This window comes from Nannobrachium achirus, assembly GCF_963921795.1.
Source record: "Nannobrachium achirus genome assembly, chromosome: 7".
Taxonomy (NCBI): Eukaryota; Metazoa; Chordata; class Actinopteri; order Myctophiformes; family Myctophidae; genus Nannobrachium; species Nannobrachium achirus.
The window spans coordinates 1,866,556-1,889,861 of record NC_137816.1 but is presented as its reverse complement, the minus strand read 5'-3'; the positions used below and the strand labels follow the sequence as shown (position 1 = coordinate 1,889,861).

Below are 23,306 nucleotides of genomic sequence, written 5' to 3'. Positions count from 1 at the left end.
TTTATCATCTCATCATTCATACACTATTTATTCGTTAGCTCATCGGGCGCTGGTGGCTCCAGGTCCACAGCAACCAATCAGAGGGCAGGGTGACTTCTCAACCCCGCCCACACGGGGACACGATTGGCTGTGCGTTGTTACGTAGCCTCCTCGGGGGCGGCGTCTCTGTGATAATGAGACGATTTTCATGGTCGTTATATCATCTCCAGCATCTGGCTGTGAAGAGGAGACCAGACAGTGGAACACCCCAACGGTAAGTTATCCATAGTAAATCATCAGTTCATAGGCATTGATGTGACTATAACTAGATCACTATTATGTTTGATGATGTAAAGTATCTCTATGATGCTGCATGCTGTCTATAATGTAGGGCTGCTACCTACCTACCACGGGGGAGTCGTGCCTCCATTCAATAGAAACAGTAGGCTAAACTATAAAGGATGGAGGTGCACGTTCTACTCACCTCAGCCCTTTATTCACCCTATTCTAGGAAAACGTGGTTCTGCGGAACGGTTATAGTCTTGCAGAAGTAATGCTTGGGTGAGCAAAGGTACAGTGAGCTAGGAAAAAAGGTATTGTGCAATGTTGTACTCTGGCTGTCCATATTATGCTGCTATGCTCTGATAAAGGTCTGATGGAAACGGAAACATTGCATATAGTGTGACATCTCTTATCAGTCAGGACAAGGTAGATTAAAAGCAGGGAAATCATTGCATATTTGCATGTGTGACAGTAGAACTGAGTAGGCTACTTATTGTTGACTTGCCTCTACTATTCTACCCCCCACCCCAGTATACAACTCTAGTAATCTGCTGACATAACCATTGAGTGAATAAAATACCTAGACTTTATTCCCTTCAAATGGTTAGACCTACTGCCAACTATATGTAACGCTATACATAACCGTATACATAGGCTACATAGCACAAACTACACAAAGTAAAATAAATCTTTGGGTTTACAGTGTAGCTATATCAAATAGAACTTAATCAAAAGAAGATGGTCATGTGGGCATAGTGTTTTCCCTCTGCAATGCAACTTGGTGTACGCCTATAAGGTGCATTTGTTTTATCTAACTGGCCTCCACAAGAGGCCAGTTAGTTTGTTATCACGCATCCCCAAGGACATCTGATGCACTTTGATTGACTTCATTACCTCACTACCCACGTCACCTACTTTAATTCACTCTTGGCACTACATCTAGCGTTTTAATTGAGTTATTATGCTATTATCACCAGTAAGATGCCCTAAGGGCGAGAAGTGAGGTCACGCTGAAACAAGACTGACACAATATGTCCATACATGGGTATTCGCAGATATGGGCTTAATATTGATGACATCCGGGATCTCCATATATGGGCATAAAAGGGACAAGGACGGAATATGCTATTATCACCAGTAAGACACCCTAAGGGAGAGAAGTGAGGTCGCGCTGAAACAACAGAGACTGACAATATGTCCAATTGTCCATATATGGGTATTCCCAGATATGGGCTTAATATTGATGACATCAGGGATCTCCATATATGGGCATAAAAGGGACAAGGACAGAATTCATTTGCAAGTGTGACTCGCGTCAGGACAACCACACTGGTTATCATGAGACTGACACAATATGTCCATATATGGGTATTCCCAGATATGGGCTTAATATTGATGACATCAGGGATCTCCATATATGGGCATAAAAGGGACAAGGACAGAATTAATTTGCAAGTGTGCTTGCGTTTTCAAAGTATTTTATTGAATTTTGCACAAGTTACAGGTCATTTCAAAACTTTTCATGATATAGGAGCATTTCAAAAATACATTTTACAAACTGGGTATTGTAATAAAGGAGCAATTTCAGGAACAAATATCATTTCAACAGTAAGAGAAAAAAAACATAGCAAGTAAATATCAGTGCTTAAGTATTACATTTGAAAAATAAAACATTATAAAGTAATTACTGACCAATTTAGCTTTGGGGGGTTTCTTTTCAAGTCCATTGTTTTTCGTTTTCTTAATTCAGTTTTTATTTGCCTCAAGACTGTGGCGGAGTCCACAAAGATGTTGTCCGTTGACATCTTACATCTTGTTTTCCATAGTTTATAAACGGTAACACATATACACAGCCAAAATAAATCAAAATTCTCTTTTGCACAGGTAAAATTGGCGTATAAAGTGTCTCTGTGGCAGGGCACCTTGACTCCCATGTCAAACATTTGGCTCCAGACAAGTTTTGACCTGGGGCAGTCAATCAATAAGTGGCATATTGTCTCAAACTCTGTGCAGTCTGGAACCGGGCATTCTGTGGTATGAACAAACCAGACCCATTTTACAACCCCTCTGACGGGGAGACGGCCATGCACAGTTAACCACATTACGTCTCTGATATAACCGGTGACAAGGCCGATATTTAGGCACTTTATGAGTGTTTTACTTTGTTCTAAGGATTGGTCTCTAAACATTACCAGACCTCCATATAGATAATCACTTATTATATTATATATTACTTTATTTGACTGAGTACCCCAATTAATATTTAGGTTAGTATATTTATCTATAAAGTCACCATATGCTATTTTATGATAAGGTAGTTTTGATCTACCTCTGCCTCTTTGTTTACTCCATTTCAGGGAGTCTCCAACCCAGGGTGCTTTCCACAGAATGCCTGTTCGTTGCCATGTTTCTACAAAATGCAATCATTACTTTGATGCCAACATTCATTGCCCCAAGGCCTCCCTCTAAAGTGATCTTGTGCATGAGCGTTCTTTTAGTAACCTCTCGGTTGGTTCCCCAGACCAGCTGTACGCACAGCCTATTAATTTGTCTTATATATACTTCAGGTGGTGGATATATAGTTGATAAGAATAATAATTTAGATAGAATAAAGGTTTTTATTATGCCAATTCTTGATTTATAGGTTGTATCTCTTACTTTCCATTTGTCTACTTCTTCTTTTACTTCAATTACTTTTCTGTCCCAATTTCTTTTAACACATTCCTTGTTACTGAAGCAGATACCAAGAATTGTCATTTGTGTCAAGTGTGCTTGCTGTGACGCGAGTCACACTTGCAAATTAATTCTGTCTTGGCCAGATATGGAGCGTGACATGAGGCGTGACTGACTGACTGACACACATGAGCTGCAGGCCTAGGGTTGCAATTATATTTAGCTATTGTAATGTACCTTGTAAAGGAGCACACTGTCAGTAAGCTCTGACATGTTGTGTAATGACAAGTATGCTTGTAGATTCACCTCTGTCAGTCCTCCATTAGTGGATGATATATACATTTTCCTGTATTTTAAAATCAATCGCATCAATCATTATCAAGGATAAGATGATGAAGCTTAACCCATTTAGGCCTAGAATTATTGAATGCTTTAACCAGTGAAAAAAAGCAGATATACAAGCTCACAGCGCGGCACCAAGTGCCACGCTGCGAGCTTGTAGATCTGCTATTTTGGAAAAAGTCGTGAAAATGTATGCAAATCTTTGAATATATGTATTTTCAAAGCGAACGTTTGTAACTCAAATTTTGCTTCTGGGTGGTCCCTGGAACTAAATATTTTGAGATGGGGGTCCGTGGCCAAATAAATATAAAAAAAACTAACTGAGCTCCAGTTAAGTGAAAAGGACCTTTTCTTTGACGATGGCTGGCCAGATTGCTGACACATAGAAACATAGGTTTTTCAAAAAATCTTAAGAAGGATTCAAAAGACACTTACAGAATCGGGTCAAAATCCAAATTGTCATGATTTTTTTTGTATATCTGCTATTTTTTCAATAGTTAAAGCATAAAATAATGATACACAATAAATGTGTACCCGTTCTATCCACATCTCTTCCTCCACTAAAGATGAACGGTGCAGTGGCCACGGAGGCCGCCAGGAGGCGAACCAAGCCTGATACAAATGGAACAGCGTCTGAGGAGAAGAAGGAGGAGGAGGTAGCCCAGTGGGGTAGAGCATGGTGAGTTCACATTGTGATGTAGTGGAAGAAATATGTAACAAAAATAGGCTAATGTGTTCACTTCTGGCAGAAAGCGTGAACATTTGCACCTAGGGGTATTTTTGTGCGCCGAATTCAAAAATTGACGGTCCCAAGCACTTTTCCCATGGCATCTGGTGGCTCTAATTCACTTACCATACTAGGGAAAAAAGACCCCCCAAAAATCTTCTTTAAATAGCATGTGAGGGGTCTATCTAGGAGGTTTTCATGATTCTGAATCCATTGCAAGCATTTGTTTTGCACGAAAAACATTCCTTGGGCAAAAAATGGACCCTACACAACTGTGAAAAGTGATGACTCATCACTAAACCATAGTTTTGTGGGGTCCATTTCTTGCCCAAGGAATGTTTTTGTGCAAAACAAATGCTTGGAATGGATTCAGAATCATGAAAACCCCCTAGATAGACTCCTCACATGCTACTTAAAGAAGATTTTTGGGGTGTCTTTTTTTCCTAACCCTAACCCTATGGTAAGTGAATTAGAGAAAAGTGAATTTGAGAAAAGTGCTTGGGACCGTCAATTTTTGAATTCAGCGCACAAAAATACCCCTAGGTGCAAATTTTCACGCTTTCTGCTGGAAGTGCATATTTCTCCCACTAATGGGTCTCTTTGGACCACGTTCCTGTCTGCCAGGCACAAGGACAACCGCTAACCCTCCCTCAACCAGTCATAAAATAGAGCTTGCTTTTGGCTGACCCAAAACCTTAAAGGGCGAAGACCACCCATTTTCAATATTGAACTATGTCATTAATATAACTTAGAGGAGTTGTGTGGAAATAGAAAAAAAAAGTTCCCCCCCTTCTGTGTTGCCTAGAACTGGAAGATTGATTTGGGCTTTGTATTGTAAAGTACAACGGTGTGATGTCATCAAGTTGTACTTTACAATACAAACCCCAAAAACAATCCTCCAGTTCTAGGCAACACAGAAGAGGGGGAACTTTTTTTCTATTTCCACACAACTCCTCTAAGGTATATTAATGGCATAGTTCAATATTGAAAATGGGTGGTCTTCCCCTTTAACTGAACATGAGGGATTTTTTTGTAAGCTAGAAGCCAACTAAAGTCTAAACATATCAAAATACATATTTCTTTATCATGGAATAATATATTCTGTAAACATCTGTTCATTCAATTACTGTATATGTGGTGTTATTAGGTACATTTTTACTTCTCTGTCAAGGTTTTTTACACAGGTTGGTAACCTCTGGCTGTCACTGTAAAGCCAGTTAGTGGGACAGTCTATTTAGACTTAGAATGTTAGATTGAAAGTGTGATTTGTAGAGTACATTCTCAAGGGAAGGGAATTGCTATTCCTGTGATCCAATGCATACAGCAAAAACGATACTTTTTTTATTCAAAAAACTGCCAAAAAGTGTTCGCTCCAAACCCCTGTAATGGGTAAAACATTTTTTGAGCGGCCAAAATATTTAAATAGATAGATAGATAGATAGATAGATACCTTTATTATCCCAAGGGGGAAAATGTGTTGCCCAGAGGCAGCACAGCAGTATAAGGTTATTTACAAAGTTACAGAGAAGTATGAAAAAGATAAAAAGAAAAAACAAGAACAGAGTACAGAGTACAGTACGTACAGTAAGAGCAAGGTACAACAGGAAAGGGAACGAATAATATATATACATAAAGTGTCTTAAAGCACGACTATCAAAAAATAATACAGTGCCCAAATCAAAGTGACCATAACAGTCAATGCTAGTTAGTGCAACAAGTATCTCTACATCATGTCAAACACAAGCAGAAATACTAAAAGAAAACTACTAACACAATCTAATAGTGCAGTGTCCAAGGTCAGAGCGATAAAAACAACTAGCAAAAAATAAATAAATAAATGAATAAATAAACAAGAAAGGGTGATGCGGCAAGACGCACAAAAAACACCCTCCCTGCAAGGTCCTTAGAGGTCAAAGTCAAAGTCAGTGCAGATATAGTTCCAGTAAGGAAAAATATTTCTAACATATATTTGTTAAAGTGTACTTTCAAATCTTAAGCTATTTTGTTTTTGCAGTTTAAGAATATGCCTACCTCGCTCTATCATCAGTTTCAATATCTCTTATATGGCATGCCCTGTTTCTCTTTAGGGAGGTGGACTGGTTCTCCCTGAGTGGTGTGATCACGCTGCTCTGCTTCGCTCCCTTCCTGGTCTTCTTCTTCCCCATGGCCTGTGACCAGTACCAGTGCTCCGTCAGCCAGCCACTGATAGAGCTCTACCAGGGAGAGACGACCCTGGCCTCCATCTGGGCCCGCTCACCCTCCTTCACATGGACCGCTGCCAAGATATACGCCGTCTGGGTGGCCTTCCAGGTGAAAAACAATAAAGAGAAGGAGGAGAGAAGGGATGAGAATGAGATGAGGTTGAAGGGAAGGGAAGGGGAGGGGAGGGGAGGGGAGGGGAGGGGAGGGGAGGGAAGGGAAGGGAAGAGAAGGGAAGAGAAGAACAGGGTCCCCACGGTCTTGAAATTCCTGGAAATATTTTGAAATTACACAAATATTTTTCCAGGACTGGAAACGTTTTGAAATTGATCAAGGGTCCTGGAAGGTCCTGGAAAAAATATATATGCGTTGTTTTTGGTTATTGATTTTGTTAACTCATTTACTGCCCCCATAAATCAACTTTAAGGGTTCCCTGCCACGATTTTCTAACCGTTTGGGCTACAGTCTTTTTTCACTCTCTATCAAATGTCTTTGCCAAAAAATAGCCGATCTATAAGCTCACAACGCGTCGCTTTGCGCCGCGTTGTGAGCTTGTAGATCTGCTATTTTTTGGCAAATGTTCCGCCCCAGGATAATGGATTTTGATTATCACGATAATATCATAAATCGCGATATCTTTAGTCACAATAATCGTGATATGACATTTTCTGATCATCCCATCCCTAGTGGGCACGTGACACACGTGGAAGAAGAGTGTGCTAACAATAACCATATTGAGTACAGAAGGAAGAGGAAAGGAGAAATGAAGGTGTTGATAGGAGGTGATAAGAGGAGAGAAAAGGGAAGTTACTATCATATTGCCCCTCCCTTTTGTATGCGAGAGCTGGCAAAAACTTCTGGGAATTCAGATTACTATCATATTGCTTAAAATACATTGATATGTATCCAATATTAAAATTGCACCAAACCTGGCACCAACACTGGTCTGCTACCAGAATAGCCACATCAGGCACCAAATGGCCATAAACTTGGTGACCATTGCTCTGATCAGCGCAATGAAGGACTGGATTTGAAGCGGCCTGAAGATCTAGATTCTAGTATAAGCAGTATAATAGTCTACGAACAGATTGCAAAATATCTCGATGAGAATAATCTGATTTACGAGTTCCAATCTGGATTCAGAAAATCTCATTCCACTGACACATGCCTTCTCTATTTGACTGACCAAATCAAACGCGAAGCGGATGACGGCAAATATAGCGGCATGGTCATGATGGACCTCCAGAAGGCATTTGACACCGTAGATCATTCTATTCTGATTGAGAAACTAAAAGCCATCGGTCTTGACAGCGCAGCAGTGAGCTGGATGCAATCTTACCTGGTGGGGAGGGAACAGGTGGTGGAGATTAACGGTACCCTGCCCCCCCCCCCCCTCCCAGTAAGCTGTGGTGTTCCTCAAGGTAGCATACTGGGGCCTCTGTTGTTCCTAATATACGTGAACGACATGGCATCTGCTTGCGACTGCAACCTGTTCCTGTTCGCGGATGACTTGGCTCTCCTAGTCTCGGGAAGGACCACTTGCAGGTTGAAAAGACACTTAACTCTGAACTAAGCAAGATCTGCACATGGCTTAACGACAACAAATTATCAATTCACCTGGGAAAAACTGAGTCCATCCTCTTTGGATCAAATCATAACCTCAAAAAAGTCGATAACTTCACAATCAAAGTGGGTGACAAGGTCATAACACGAAAAAACGAAATCTCTTACTTAGGATGCATCCTTGAAGCTAATCTTTCCAGCGAAAAGATGACTTCTAAAGTAATAAATAAAATCAACCAACGAACTCGTTTCCTACAGAGGATCGCCCCAATGGTCAATTTCAATACACTGAAGACCATAGCTGGTGCAATAATCCAGCCCCTCTTTGACTACGGAGTTCATGTATGGTATCGTGACGCCCCACAAGCCCTTAAAACTAAACTCCAAACAGCCCAAAATAAACTAATTATTCACTCTACTAATTCCCTATCAGACTCACCTCACCGCTACTCACCAGTTAAGAGTGGGGTGGCTCAGAGTAGATGACAGAGTACAGCAACTTGCAATGGGCCTGGTGTACAAGATACACTACACCACTATGATACCCAAGTACCTGTCAAAATACTTTATAAACATTAAGGATGTCCATAATTACAACACCAGAGGCAGCGCTACAGATCACTTCCAACCCAGAGTCAAAACCAACAAAGGGTCAAACTCGTTTTTCTGCTATACCACCAAAATGTGGAAAGCCTTACCGAAGGCCATAAAGGAGTGTGGATCACTAGCATCCTTTAAAATTGCCCTGAAAAACCACTTACAGGCAGCAGCCGTTCACAACTGGTAAAAAAAACTAACCTAGCCCAACCCTACCCTCCCCTGCCCCTTCTTTGTATATACTGTTTGTTTAGACTTACTGTTTTCTTTTTTTCTTTTTCTTTACGTATCTACTGCATAGTACTGTGTTCTATTTGTCTGTCATTCAATGTTATATGAGATACTTTAATGGTTTCCAGTGGAAATAAGTTTAGTCTTTTCATGGATCTCCTTTTAGTAGACCTTGTACCAGTGAACTGTACCATCATGAAACTGTACCTTTTCCTATGCAAACTTCTAATAAAGTCTTCAATCAATCAATCAATCAATCAATCAAGCAAATATAAAGAATGTGTCAGAAACGTGAAGTGAGTGAAAAAGTGTTTCTGTAGATTATGGAGGTGACACCGTAGTTTAATTGCATCTCTATTTGTCCCTCAGGTGTTCCTGTACATGTGTGTACCTGACATCACTCATAAGTTCATCCCTGGCTTTGTTGGGGGAGTTCAGGACGGAGCACGCACTCCCGCAGGTAACACACACACACAGCCCATGGACCCCCCTTTTAAAAGATATGCCAGGGACGCCCATAAGAGAAGATTTTTACGGCTCTATCAGTGATTCCCAAACATTTTAAATTCAAGGACCCCCCAGTTTGACATGCATTAGGGCTATGGACCCACATTTAATTGCATTTCTATCTCTGAGACCCCAATTTATATTGTAAGATCAATGGTAATTTAAGCAACAGTGTACAAATGGAACCAAATGGACCTGTTTGTCCATTTGGTTCCATTTGTACACTGTCTGAGTTACATACCCATAAGAGTCCATTTGGTTCCTAACTATAGTTTAGCCCCCTGGTGGTCCCCGAACCCAACTTTGAGAACCAATTGCTTCAGAGTGTAAACTCTAGACTGTATACCAGGGTTCCCCAATTAGTTTTCCCCAAGGGCCGAATTATGTACCAAGCCGAGGGCCACAACATTATGGGGGGGGGGGGGGGGGACGGCGGCGTTCCCGCTACTCCAGCGACAGTTTTCGTCGTTGTCGGGTGAAAATCGTGTATCTCCAAAACCGTTCGTTTTGAATTTATCATTTTAAAAATGATTTAAACTAGTGAAAACAGCCGATCTACAAGCGAGGCGTTGTGTGCTTGTAGATCTGCTGTTTTCACTACTTTTGAGCGACGGCCTTGTATGATTTGCGAAAGAACGTACACATTTGGAGATACGAGGTTTCCACACAACAACGACAATATACTAGTGTTGTTGCTGCTCTTATACCACCATTATTACTGGGGTTGGTGTGGGCCAGACAGTTGCCCCCCGCGGGCCGCAAATGGCCCGTGGGCCGCCTATTGGGGAACCCTGCTGTAGACGCTCCTGAACCAACCATGCATTGCACGGCTGAGCCAGAGCCAACCCAATCTGGCTTGCCATCGTCAGGGAAAAGTCGCTCGGTCGCTCTTTTTTTTGCAGCAATGCGGAAGTCTGTAAACGAGAGACTAGAGCCAACCTAACTTCAGGTTTAACATCTACAATGGTTGTGTAGAGAGAGGTTTCACACGTTCCACGCACTAAAATGAGGAACTGTTGGCCCTCATAGAGTCTTGTCTTGTATTGAGAGTTGTGCCTCACACGTTTTAAGGTTGTAGATTGGATATTTCCCACTATTAGTTATATAGTTGGATTGGATATTAAAGGTCTGGTGACATGGCCAAAACAGCTAATTATTGCTATCAAATTAGCCAATTTTTTTAATGATGTCATGTACCCCCATGTTAAATTACCCAATCAAATTAATTTATTGTAGTTACTGTACTGAAAGTAGTACTTTCTGTACAGTAACGGCAATACATTAATTTGATTGGGCTAATATGGGGGGGAGGGGCGGAGTCGAGCATCCATATCATTATCTTTTGAAACTGACCCAACAAAAGCTGTCCGAGGTGTGTCTCCGACTTTCTAAACCAACTTTAAAACTATCAGTTCTAGGGGTAAAAATTATATAGCATTCGCTATAAAATCAATGGTTAGACCGATAAAAAAGTACTTGTCTTTCGCGTGTGTGTGTGTGTGTGTACACACACAATAGCTCTCACAAATAGCCGTGCGGTGCAGCGCTAGCCGGGCTACAAGCTAACAACAACGTATCACGTTGTGCGCGGCACCGCACGACGGACGAAGTATACATTGCGCGGCACCGCACGACGGACGAAGTATACATTCACTACCAGTGTTGTAAAGTAACGAAGTACAAGTACTTCGTTACTGTACTTAAGTACACATTTTGAGAATTTGTACTTTTATTTATATTTTTTCAACCCTGAACTTTTACTTTTACTTAGTTACATTTAAAAGGAAAAAATCGTACTTTTACTCCGCTACATTAAAATTGGACACCTCGTTACTCGCTACAAATCGAAAATCTTAATATCATAGCAGTCTGTCTCATACTGTATCATTTCTCCCTGAGCCGGCGCTGCGGTGCTATGCTGCGGTGCGGCACTACATGGAAACTGGTGACCCATCGTGTGCGGTGACTCCAGGGGTCGCTCTCCGAACACGGTGATCATTGTTTGTTTTTGACGCAAATACTGTCACAAATAAAAGTAAGGTCACCATCTTGTGTGTAACACGGCCCACGGGAGTAGACGGAGCATCCAACAAGGACATTTCAAACTTGGCTTTTCTTTCAAGGGATTAGGATATCGCTCTCTCACTTGCTGTTCCCCTGAGGACAGGCGTTCATGAGTCAAACTTTTCACAATTTGTTGGGACGGCAGTAAGATGTCCATAGCCTACTCCTGTCATCGTGTGCTGTGCGCAAAAATAACTGCATTTGCAAGCTTACACTGTTACGCTGTTTCAGAGCTAAATGAGTGGTGGTTAAAAAGAACAGATCTCAAGCTATAGCATCCTGTTAGATATGTTATTTTTAAGCATGCGCCACCGCATAAAGTTATATGGCTCACACGCACGCCCGTTGCTTGTAAAGAAAGAAAGAGACAGAGAGAGATTATTTGATGTGGAAACGGTGACGCTTATTATGTTTTTATTTGGCCACGCGTTCTTGCGCTATTTATTGTTAAATGAATCAAGAAGTAGGCTTTATATTAGGCTATATATTTTGAGTGAGAGAAAAAGAGAGAGATATTCCTCCATCCATCCATCGCTATATTACTGCCTGAAATGTGTGAGTTTCGCTTCTTTAAAAAAAGATATAGGAAGCGGTTGTGATTAATAACACAACATTAATTAGAATAGGCAGCAAGTAATTTTCCATATGAATAGCCTATTCTGTCAATAGATCAACAGCAGCCTGTATGACCACGTCCACGTGTCATTTTGTTTACATATTTGGTTCTTTTAACAAAAGTCCCGTGTGAACGCTAACCGGACCAAATTCAAAATGCAACTATGTAAACATTTGGTCCCTGATCCTAAGCGGATTTTGGGTGAGAACGCCCCTTAGTTAGATCTGTTATTTTTAAGCATGCGCCAACGCATATAAAGTGTGGCTCACACGCATATGCTGGATGTTACCTCATTACTTGTGTGATCCAGGTTGAATCCAGTCAATTTGAAGAAATAATAATCCAGCGTTTACTTTGAGGTGACAATAAGAAAGCACAGGCCTACGTTTTCATTCACAATTAACTTCTTGTCTGAAGATCCATTCTATAGCCTATTGTGTCATTTTATAGCCTAGTTTAAACTAGGGAGCTGCTTGACTCTTTTCAGAAAAGTGCAGACTGGAGTGAGAGCTTAATTGAAATGAACTGTCACTAGGGTTGCCAACTCCCAGAGTTTCAAATACGGGACACTTTATAAGGAAACATGCGCCGCCAAAGGCGGCGCCGAAAAATCGCATATTTTCGTTTATAAAGTTGGCTAAAACGGGCATTTTCCTATATTAAATCATATGTTTCCTTTCACAATATTAATTCGGGTGTCTCTCAATTTTCCAAAACATATCGCCTAGGTCTACCTGGTCCTTATGTGCCCACTCTCTGGTACCCAACACTAGTTTAATCATATTGGCATACAGCAATAACCATTAGGTTTTAAAAACAAAATCAACGCATGCTTATGTTATTTCACATACCAGCCTGTCTGGGGTCGCTTTAGTTGGCAGACAAGATTACTGTAGTGCTCCCAGGAATACCAATATCCATGGCTTATTTTCTGTTGCTTGCCTGCTTTTTCACCTTTTTGTTTAGCCTATCACCTATCATGGATTCATGTCTAATATGTTTGTACACAATCTTCTGTCACACGTTTTTTTAAGACATTAAACAATGTTCTGAGCCGAGCACTGTCGTATGGTCGCTCGCACGCACTCGTTTCGTCTCTCGCAGGCAACTTGTGGAGTGAACCTACAGGCTACAGCCCATGCTTGGGAAGGGAGTGTGTAGGGGGCGGAGACTGTGTCTTAGCAACACTCAGAGCCGTATGTTAATAAGCCAATCAGCTGCTTACAAACAGCGCAGCGCCTCTCACAGCAATGGGATGCAGCACTTATCGTCTCAGAGGAGAGCAGAGTGGAAGTGGAAGCTCTCTGACAGGCAGAATCGCTGTCATTTCTCAATTAAATCATCCCGTCATTCATATTTATCCCCCAACCTTGAAATACGGGACAAAGAGCGTCCCGTTTCAGTTCACTACGGGACACGTCTTTTAGTTTCCAAAAAAGGGACGATCCCGTATTTTACGGGACGGTTGGTAACCCTAACTGTCACCTACATAATATGCAGTGAACTGGAATTATATAATTAATTATTCGGAAGCAGGTGTGTAAAGATTCTAATCTATAAACATCTCAAATAGCTTTGGGGAACTTGGTACCCCAGTGCTATTTGAACCTTTGCATCGTAGGATCAAAATGTTTTGTTCTTACTGTAGGTGTGTGCTTGTGCCCCTGGTATCAAGGGGTCACTGAATGTTCCAACCTATTAATAATAAAACACTTTGAGAATTTTTGGTCTTAATTTTTTGTAGGCATTTTGAAAATATTTGTTGTACTTTTACTTGTACTTGTACTTTTTACTTTTACTTTTATACTTAAGTACATTTTAACACTATGTACTTTTGATACTTAAGTACATTTTTTGAGAGCTACTTTCATACTTTTACTTAAGTAATAATATTATCGGTGACTTTTACTTTTACTTGATTAACTTTCAAGTGGAATATCGGTACTTTTACTTAAGTATGGGTTTCCAGTACTTTATACAACACTGTTCACTACTAACTGATACGGCCCTGCCTCCTTTTCAGACTGTTTGGAGAAAGACCACGTGACCTACTGCAGCACAATGTTAAATTTCGGGGGGCGTCACCACTCCTTTAAGTTATTTGTCATATAATAGTATGCCCTGTGCAACCTTTGTTTACTACGTTAACGACAGAAACGCAATTAAATCGTTAATCGCAACTATTTGAGCGTAAAAAGTCATAATCGTGACAGCCCTAACTTTGGGATGTACATTCCATCAATACTTTAGGTCTGGTCAACAAGTATGAGATCAACGGGCTCCAGTGCTGGCTGATCACCCATGCCCTGTGGCTGGCCAACGCACACTACTTCCACTGGTTCTCTCCCACCATCATCGTGGACAACTGGATCCCCTTGATGTGGTGCGCCAACATCCTGGGCTACGCCGTCGCCACCTTTGCCTTCGTAAAGGCTCACCTCTTCCCCACCAACGCTGAGGACTGGTGAGGACTTATGCCCACATGCACACAATGAGAGAATTTGTGGTTAACCCATTTAGGCCTAGAATTATTGAATGCTTTAACTATTGAAAAATAGCAGATATACAAGCTCACAGCGCGGCACCGAGTGCCGCGCTGCGAGCTTGTAGATCTGTTATTTTTGAAAAATCGTGAAAATGTGTGCACATTTTTCAATATCTATTTTTCAAAGCAGACTTTTGTAACTCAAATCTCTGCTTCTGGGGGTCCCTGGAACAACATGTTTTGAGATGGGGGGTTTCTGCGGCCGAATAAATGTAATTTTGGGGGGTCCATGACATGAAAAAGTTTGAGAACAGCTGATTTAGAGGAAGGATTTAGAAGTCGGGTCAAAGATCGAGTCAAAGATATTCAAAGACTTGCACACATTTTCAAGATTTTTCAAAAATAGCAGATCTACAAGCTCGCAGCGCGGCACTCGGTGCCGCGCTGTGAGCTTGTATATCTGCTATTTTTCAATAGTTAAAGCATAAAATAATGGTTAAAGTGGTTAAAATCTAACGCTATTTCACTTTCAAAAAAAACTTTTGGTAATGTTATTGTCTAATCAGTCTTTTATGAACACCCTGAACAATTTTAATTTGCATCATTCAATATGTAGATATTTGACACACACAAAAACATGCAGTAGTCCTGGTTTCTATACTACCTCCCCCTAGCCAGCTGGGTGCTCCCCAATGTCCCCTAGCGCGGCAGGGGGAGAGCGGAAACCAGGACTACAGGTTAGGTAGTCACCGGGTGAGAAAAATGGGTTGCAAAACCGTGGGATAAAAAACATAAAAAAAAAAAAAAAGAGAGATAGGTTCCCCTACATCAGGGGTGGGCAACTTTGATGATGGAGAGGGCCGTTATATTTCCACCTTCACTCCAGAGGGCCACATTGCATATTGCTAGTGTACATCCTACTTTGTCATTCTAGTATCTCATACAAAAGAAGCAAAAATAGCAGATCTACAAGCTCAAAACGCATCGCGTTGCGATGCGTTTTGAGCTTGTAGATCGGCTATTTTTTGCTTCTTTTGAATTGGAATCCTGAATTATTTTTTGTTATTTTTTAATTGGAATCCTTAAATGTAACATTTTGATTTAATTTCAAACTCATTTAGTCATATATTCATGTTGACTCTATGAACCTAAATACAAATACCTACATTGGACATAAAAAAAAATACATATATACATTTGAATACTGCTATACTAGTCATTAAGCTACTAATATAGACGGAATTAAAGCAGGTCATGTTTGGAATTGTAACAGCTGAAATGAATAATATATTCAGTATTCTGGTATTAACCAGCGGGCCGCATTAACCCTTCCCAAGCCGCAGGGAGCCCCTTAAAAAACCCTGAACAGAAGTACTGCCGCTCAATCTTCTATTTATTTATAAACATGTTTTAAAAAAGCAATGCACCAAATGATAACAGCACGTATTGGAGCGCTCGGTGCGAGCGAGCGATACGTGTACAAAGGACGAGTACGGGCAAGTACGGGCGGCTTGCAAAGTGTTAAGTGAAGGTGTGGCCCCCGGGCCGCCAGTTGCCCATGTATGCCCTACATTTAACTGTCTTTTGTGTTCCAGCAAGTTCACAGGGAACGTGTTCTACAACTACATGATGGGCATCGAGTTCAACCCGCGCATCGGCGAGTGGTTCGACTTCAAGCTGTTCTTCAACGGGCGGCCGGGCATCGTGGCCTGGACCCTCATCAACCTGTCCTACATGGCCAAGCAGCAGGAGCTCTACGGACACGTCACCAACTCCATGATACTGGTCAACGTGTTGCAGGTGGGCTCAGAGACATGATACTGGTCAATGTAATGCTGGTGGGCACTAGGGAATTCACGAATAGTGATTTTTAGTATTCGAATTATTCGACCTCAAAGTATTCGAATAGTCAAATATTCAACAGGACTGGCCGAACTGTCAAATATTAAGTCAGCAAAAGGCAAACATTGTGAAAATAGCAGATCTACATGCTCACAACGCCTCGCGTTGCGAGGCGTTGTGAGCATGTAGATCTGCTATTTTCACAATATTTATCTGCGGAACCGAGTCACATTAAATGTAATACCTACAATTCCAAGTGCTTGTCAGGGTGGGGGTCCCCAGTTCAAATATGTTTATTTTGGGGGTCACGGCCTAAAAAGGTTTGAGAACCCCTGGTATATAGAGCATTAACAAATGCATCCACCAGGGGCATTGACAACTCATTCTTATGACTTCCTATCTAGCCAAGCTTTATAAACTATGTATTTTTTAAAGAGAAAACAATGAAAAAATAAAAATAAGCGAATATTCGACCTCGGTGACCTCGGTCGAATAGTGACTTTGATATTCGAATATTCTAATATTTGGTGAATGCCCTAGTGGGCACAGAGACATGATACTGGTCAACATGTTGCAGGTGGGCACAGGGCAGGGACGTGCTGGCCATTGGGAAAAGCGGGACAACTTCCCGAACGGCCGGTTCATTCCAGGCCGGCCATTAGGAAAAATATTAAAAATAAAATGTCGGCCTTCGTTCCATTTTGGGGGCTGGGGCGGCCAACAAAGTAAATCGTCACTGTCGGGCAGAAACCTCGTATCTCCAAGTTTCAAATGTATACATTTTTTCGCAAAGCAAAACCCTGCTTCATCATACAAGGCCGTTGCACAAAAGTAGTGAAAACAGCAGATCTACAAGCAGACAACGCCTCCCGACAACGACGAAATATAACTCATGTACAGTAATTGGCCCACTGGCATGTCACTTGTCATGATCTGAAATGGCAAATCTTTGAGTAGCAGCGCGCAATGAGGGCCTCTCCAACTCTTTTTCCTGGGCTGAATCAGGGGCCCAGCACGTCCCTGGCACATAGACATGATACTGGTAGGGCTGTCACTGTCACGATTATGACATTTTACATGACGATTAATTGTCACTCAAATAATTGCGATTAACGATTTAATTGTGTTTTTGTCGTAGACAATTACATTTTTGTTTGGCTTTTAGGCATGGTAGATATGACACATAAGAAATTACTGACATATTTGACAACTTTATACTTAAAAAAGAACATTGATAGTGGAAATAGCCGATCTACAGGCTCACAGCGCGTTGTGAGATTGTAGATCTGCTATTTCCACTATTTTTGACTTTTTTTAATATATGAACATTTTTCAACGTTATGTTATGAAAAATAATCACGGTTTTGTAAAAAAAAAAAATACGATTAGACGATTATGTACAGTAATAATTGTGACAGCCCTAGATACTGATCAATGTAATGCAGGTGGGCACAGAGACATGGGCAGTAATTTATTATTATGACCTCAAAACAAAAAACAGCTTGTGAGCTTGTATATCTGCTATTTTTTAGTAGCCAACGCAAAAACGACACAGATGCTTTCCCGGTTTTAATGGGTCGAGGCTATTTTCCTTGTAAGGAACTTTTATTCACAAGGAACGGTAATGCGTCCATCAGACGGATAAATGTATACCTTTTGGACAACTTAGGCATTTCAGATTAATGAGTAGTACGTTAACCCATTTTGGCCTAGTAACGATTGAATGCTTTAACAAGTGAAAAATAGCAGATATACAAGCTCACAGCGCGGCACCGAGTGCCGCGCTGCAAGCTTGTAGATCTGCTATTTTTGAAAAAAATGTTTGCAAATCTTTGAATATATGTATTTTCAAAGCGAACGTTTGTAACTAAAATGTTGCTTCTGGGTGGTCCCTCGAACTAGATATTTTGAAATGGGGGTCCGTGGCCAGATAAATATCATTTTGGGAGTCCTTCACATGAAAAGGTTTGAGCACCACTGACATAGTAGTCTCTCAAGAACAGAATAACTGAGCTCCAGTTCAGTGAAAAGGACCTTTTCTTTGACGATGGCTGGCCAGATTGCTGACATATAGAAACATAGGTTTTTTACAAAAATATTAGAAGGATTCAAAAGACACTTATAGAATCGGGTCAAAATGGAGAAGAGAGTAATTTTATATTTGGTGGCTCTCAGGTGTTGCATGCTGAAAATAGCAGATCTACAAGCTCACAGCGCGTCGCGCTGCGGCGCGCTGTGAGCTTGTATATCTGCTATTTTTTTTATATTTAAAGCATGAAATATTGCGTCATATTGTGTTCAGGCCTAAATGGGTTAATAATGCCAATAAGCTGTGTAATAAGCATCCAGTAATCATGTATTTACTGTGCTGCTCTTAGGCCATCTATGTGCTGGACTTCTTCTGGAACGAGGCGTGGTACCTGAAGACCATCGACATCTGCCACGACCACTTTGGGTGGTACCTGGGCTGGGGAGACTGTGTCTGGCTGCCCTACCTCTACACACTGCAGGTAGTAAAAGTGTATTTATGGCGACCCCCCCCCTCCCCACAAGCAATAAGTGCAAACAAGCAGGTGTAGTGGCACTCGTATGTGATTAACCTAATCTTGTATACTTATTTTATTTTACTGTAAACCTTGAAAAAGATGTTGGGATTCTGTCTTTTACTCGCATCTACCGTAGCCAGATGGAGTTCCCCGCTAGCGGTCAAAAATATATAAAGGTGTATATGTAGATTGTTTCCAACCATGGTAAACATGACAGCTAGAACAGGTACACATTATTGTGTATCATTGTTTTATGCTTTAACTATTGAAAAATAGCAGATATACAAGTTCACAGCGCGGCACCGAGTGCCGCGCTGCAAGCTTGTATATCTGCTATTTTTGAAAAATTGTGAAAATTAGAATTTTGACTCTATTTGATTCTGTGTCTTTTGAATCCTTCTAAGATTGTTTTAACCTGTGTTTCTATGTCAGCAATCTGGCCGGCCATCGTCAAAGAAACGGTCCTTTTCACTTAACTGGAGCTCAGTTAGTCTGTTCTTGAGAGACTACTATGTCAGTGGTTCTCAAACCTTTTCATGTGAAGGACCCCCAAAATGATATTTATTTGGCCACGGACCCGCATCTCAAAATATTTAGTTCCAGGGACCCCCCAGAAGCAAAATTTGAGTTACAAACGTTCGCTTTGAAAATACATATATTAAAACATTTGCACACATTTTCACGACTTTTTCAAAAATAGCAGATCTACAAGCTCGCAGCGCGGCACTCGGTGCCGCGCTGTGAGCTTGTATATCTGCTATTTTTCACTGGTTAAAGCATTCAATAATTCTAGGCCTAAATGGGTTAAAATAATTATGGGTGTGTAACTTTGACTCACCTTGTTCTTTTCTGTGTCTACCTCCCATCTCCTCGTTTTTTGTCTCCACTTTGCCTCCATCGGTACCGTCTCTCCGTTTTCCTCTGCCTGCTCTCCTAGGGCCTGTACCTGGTCTACAACCCCGTCCAGCTCTCCACGCCCCAAGCGCTGGCCGTCCTGACCCTGGGCCTGGTGGGCTACTACGTCTTCCGCTCCACCAACCACCAGAAGGACCTCTTCCGCCGCACCGAGGCGCAATGCACCATCTGGGGCAGCAAGCCCACCTACATCGAGTGCTCGTACGCCTCGTCGGACGGCGGGGTCCACCGCAGCAAGCTGCTCACCTCGGGCTTCTGGGGCGTGGCGCGCCACTTCAACTACACGGGCGACCTGATGGGCTCGCTGGCGTACTGCGCCGCCTGCGGCTTTGGCCACGCGCTGCCCTACTTCTACATCGTCTACATGACCATCCTGCTGGTGCACCGCTGCGTGCGCGACGAGCACCGCTGCGGGGCCAAGTACGGCCAGGACTGGAAGCGGTACACCGACACGGTGCGCTACCGACTCATCCCCGGGGTGTTCTAAAGAGACACGGCGGGGGGGGGGGGTAGAGGAAATGTTAGCGACACGGAGAACAGTGATGGGCACAGCAGCCATATTCGAGAGAAGTTGGGGCTCTTCTCACTTCCTTCAAAGGTGTTATCACTTATCAGTGATACTAATGAAGGCTCTGTTTCGTTTCATGTAGCGGGTTCTCAGTGGTTCTCAAACTTTTTATTTCAACGACCCCCATAACTCATAGAATGTACACATGGTTCCATGTGTACACTCTCAGAGTTAGACACCTTTTTAAGGTGTCATTTGGAACCCCCAAGGAACCACGAGGGTCCCTGGACCACACTTTGAGACCCACTGGTGTAGCAAGAGTGTTTCCAGTGAGCCAACATGCACAATATCAGCACCTGCTTGACTCTGTTTGACCCGAATGGAACAGAGCCTTCCTTAGTATCATTGGTAACACCTGTGAGGGAAGTGAGAACCTCTCTCCAAAATAGCTGCTGTGCCTATAGCCTATTCCCAACCTGTGGGCTGTGAGGGTGTTTGAAGTGGGCCCTAAATAATACTATTCTTTTGGCTGCCTACACACAGTAAAGTCACCTGCCCTCTCCTTGTCCTAGGGGAATGAAGGGGGGAGAGTGGAATCCAGTTCATTCCCTATGGAAGTCACATGGCTTCATGCCTCTTCCAAGCCTCTTGGCTTAAAGCGACGACGCCCTACGCCAAGAGGCTCGGAAGAGGCATGAAACCATGTGACTTCCAATTAGGGAATGAATTGGATTCCACTCTCCCCCCTTCATTCCCCTAGGACAAGGAAGAGTGATATACCCCCACTCTTCAGCGTGAATGCAGCCGAAGAGTTTGGGAACCGCTGACGTAGAACGACGAATGAGTGGAAAGGTACAAGGAGCGTGTGTGTGTGTGTGTGTGTGTGTGTGTGTGTGTGTGTGTGTGTGTGTGTGTGTCTCCATGGTTTTGATACACAATTTGTATACCGGTACATTCCTCTGTGTGTCATCTGTCATGGCACTTCTGTACAGGCAGGCTGTTCTGTACACTACAGCATACATTTGATTCATGTTAACGTGACTATTCTACTGGTCTTTACTGCTGTGTTTAGTTTTTAGATAGAGAGAGAGAGAGAGAGTGTGAGATTCTCAGCAAAACCTGTTTTGATTGTCGAGGCCCAAGTAAGAGAAGCAATAGAAACACTTTGATCCAACACTTTGACATATTATCTTGTTTATTATTGTGATGTTATCTGCTTATTGTAAGTCGCTTTGGATTAAAAGCGTCTGCTAAATGCCTAAACTGTAAACTGTAAGATTAGTCTTTTCATATCCCTCCATCCCTAGAAATACTGTATGTATATCACGGAATCCAAGAACATTACAATGTAAAATACATTTTTCTGCAAAAGCATTGTAATACCAACCTTTTTTAGTATGTCTACAGTAGATACATCCTTCAAGGTCTCAGAGGAGGTCTACACCTACACTACATAAAGCATATTGTATCTTTTTGTTAATTGTTTCGTTTCTTTTTCTTTTTTTTCTTTTTTTTCTCTCTCCTTTGTCCAACCATTTACAGTAAGTAGAGTTACTATTCACCAGCACTGCCTTTCTATCGGTGATGAAGTGAGAGAATAAACCTGACATTCTGTTGAAATCGTGAGTTTACTTTGTTTGGTTGAGGTTGAAGCCATGAAGCCAGATCAATGTATTCAAAATCAATGTTTAGATGTGAACCTACATGATCAATTGTTATTTTATTTTATGTTATATGATTGACCAATCAACATAGTTTAGTGGTACACACTTTATTGTGTATCATTATTTTATGCTTTAACTATTGAAAAATAGCAGATATACAAGCTCACAGCTGCGAGCTTGTAGATCTGCTTTTTTTTTTTTTTTATCGTAAAAATTATCATTTTGACACGGTTCTATAAGTGTCTTTTGAATCCTAAGGTTTTTTGAAAAAACCTGTGTTTCTATGTCAGCAATCTGGCCAGCCATCGTCAAAGAAAAGGTCCTTTTCACTTAAATGGAGCTCAGTTAGTCTGTTCTTGAGAGACTGCTATGTCAGTGGTTCTCAAACCTTTTCATGTGAAGGACCCCCAAAATGATATGTATTTGGCCACGGACCCCCATCTCAAAATATTTAGTTCCAGGGACCCCCCAGAAGCAAAATTTGAGTTACAAGAGTTCGCTTTAAAAATACATACAGTATATTCAAAGATTTGCACACATTAAAAAAAAAAAAAAATAGCAGATCTACAAGCTCGCACTGTGAGCTTGTATATCTGCTATTTTTTAATAGTTAAGGCATCCAATCATTTTAGGCCTAAATGGGTAAAGAAACTGATTGGTATGATGCGGCAGACATTTTATACCACCTGTGTGGTCATTTCCATCATTCCACCTCTCTGCTATGCCTTCTCTGTCAGTCTTTGTCGTGTAGTCTTGTATTATAATGCAGAATTACACCTACATTTTATGTATATTTTATGCCTATCTCGTTTTGGATGCTCTGGGGCCATTGGAAAATATATTAGTTTGAGTCTCGCTCATGGTCTATGACATGTCCTCACCTTGCCTCTCCATCATATCATTCCAATCTCCCTCAATCATATATGAACTAAATCGGAAAGCAGAGCAGAAAGAAGACCAATATTACTCAACACCACAATCAGAGGAATGGAGAACAAACATGAAGTAAAAACAATTAGGCACCCATCGAACAACATACATAATTTGAGTCCGCTATGAGAATAAGCATTCACAATCACATAGTGAAGAAAGGGATTCCACTGTTGGTTACATTATGTGTCTTGGAAGACACAGACAACTAATGAGATCATCATGGAATATGCTTAATTATTTTCCTATGCCAGCAGCCTGATATTGTAGGAACCTTACAGGAGAATGAGATCCACTGTAGAAAGGTGGTTTTCCTTACACAGAAATGTTTTCTATGATGAGCATTAATAATGTGCATAGGCTACTAGGATAAGTGATACCGGATACAGTTCAAGTTCAGTTCCCAAGATGTTCTTCATCTCAAGTAGGACCGCTTCCCAATATTCTTGCAATATGGGACAGTACCAAAGGCAGTGTGTATCTGGCTGCCAGCATTTATTTGACATGTAGGGCACAGTGGAGAGGTCGCAGGTTGGGGTGTTGGTTGGGGACTGCCCATAAGTCCGAAGGTTCATTAGTTGAAGGTTCATTAGTCCAAATTTAGTTGAGGTTAGGGTTAGAGTTAGGCATAGTATT

At 41.6% G+C, this 23,306-nt stretch overlaps 1 protein-coding gene across 1 annotated transcript; it reads left to right on the top strand.

The window, feature by feature from the left end:
* The first annotated feature begins 60 nt into the window (after nucleotides 1-60).
* On the top strand, nucleotides 61-21,673 carry dhcr7 (7-dehydrocholesterol reductase). The gene is made up of 8 exons (XM_080729791.1): nucleotides 61-253; nucleotides 3,843-3,955; nucleotides 6,091-6,313; nucleotides 8,963-9,053; nucleotides 14,031-14,244; nucleotides 15,861-16,065; nucleotides 18,486-18,617; nucleotides 19,591-21,673. The coding sequence occupies exons 1-8, from the start codon at nucleotides 188-190 to the stop codon at nucleotides 20,053-20,055; spliced, it is 1,509 nt and encodes a 502-aa protein (XP_080585917.1). The 5' UTR covers nucleotides 61-187; the 3' UTR covers nucleotides 20,056-21,673.
* The last annotated feature ends 1,633 nt before the right edge of the window (nucleotides 21,674-23,306 follow it).

Bases quoted from the DNA above. Each gene is read 5' to 3' on its own strand.
- dhcr7 (XM_080729791.1), top strand. From the start codon at position 188: ATGGTCGTTATATCATCTCCAGCATCTGGCTGTGAAGAGGAGACCAGA. The intron at 254-3,842 runs GTAAGTTATCCA...CCTCCACTAAAG, and splicing joins GACAGTGGAACACCCCAACG to ATGAACGGTGCAGTGGCCAC. The intron at 14,245-15,860 runs GTGAGGACTTAT...TTTGTGTTCCAG, and splicing joins CCCACCAACGCTGAGGACTG to CAAGTTCACAGGGAACGTGT.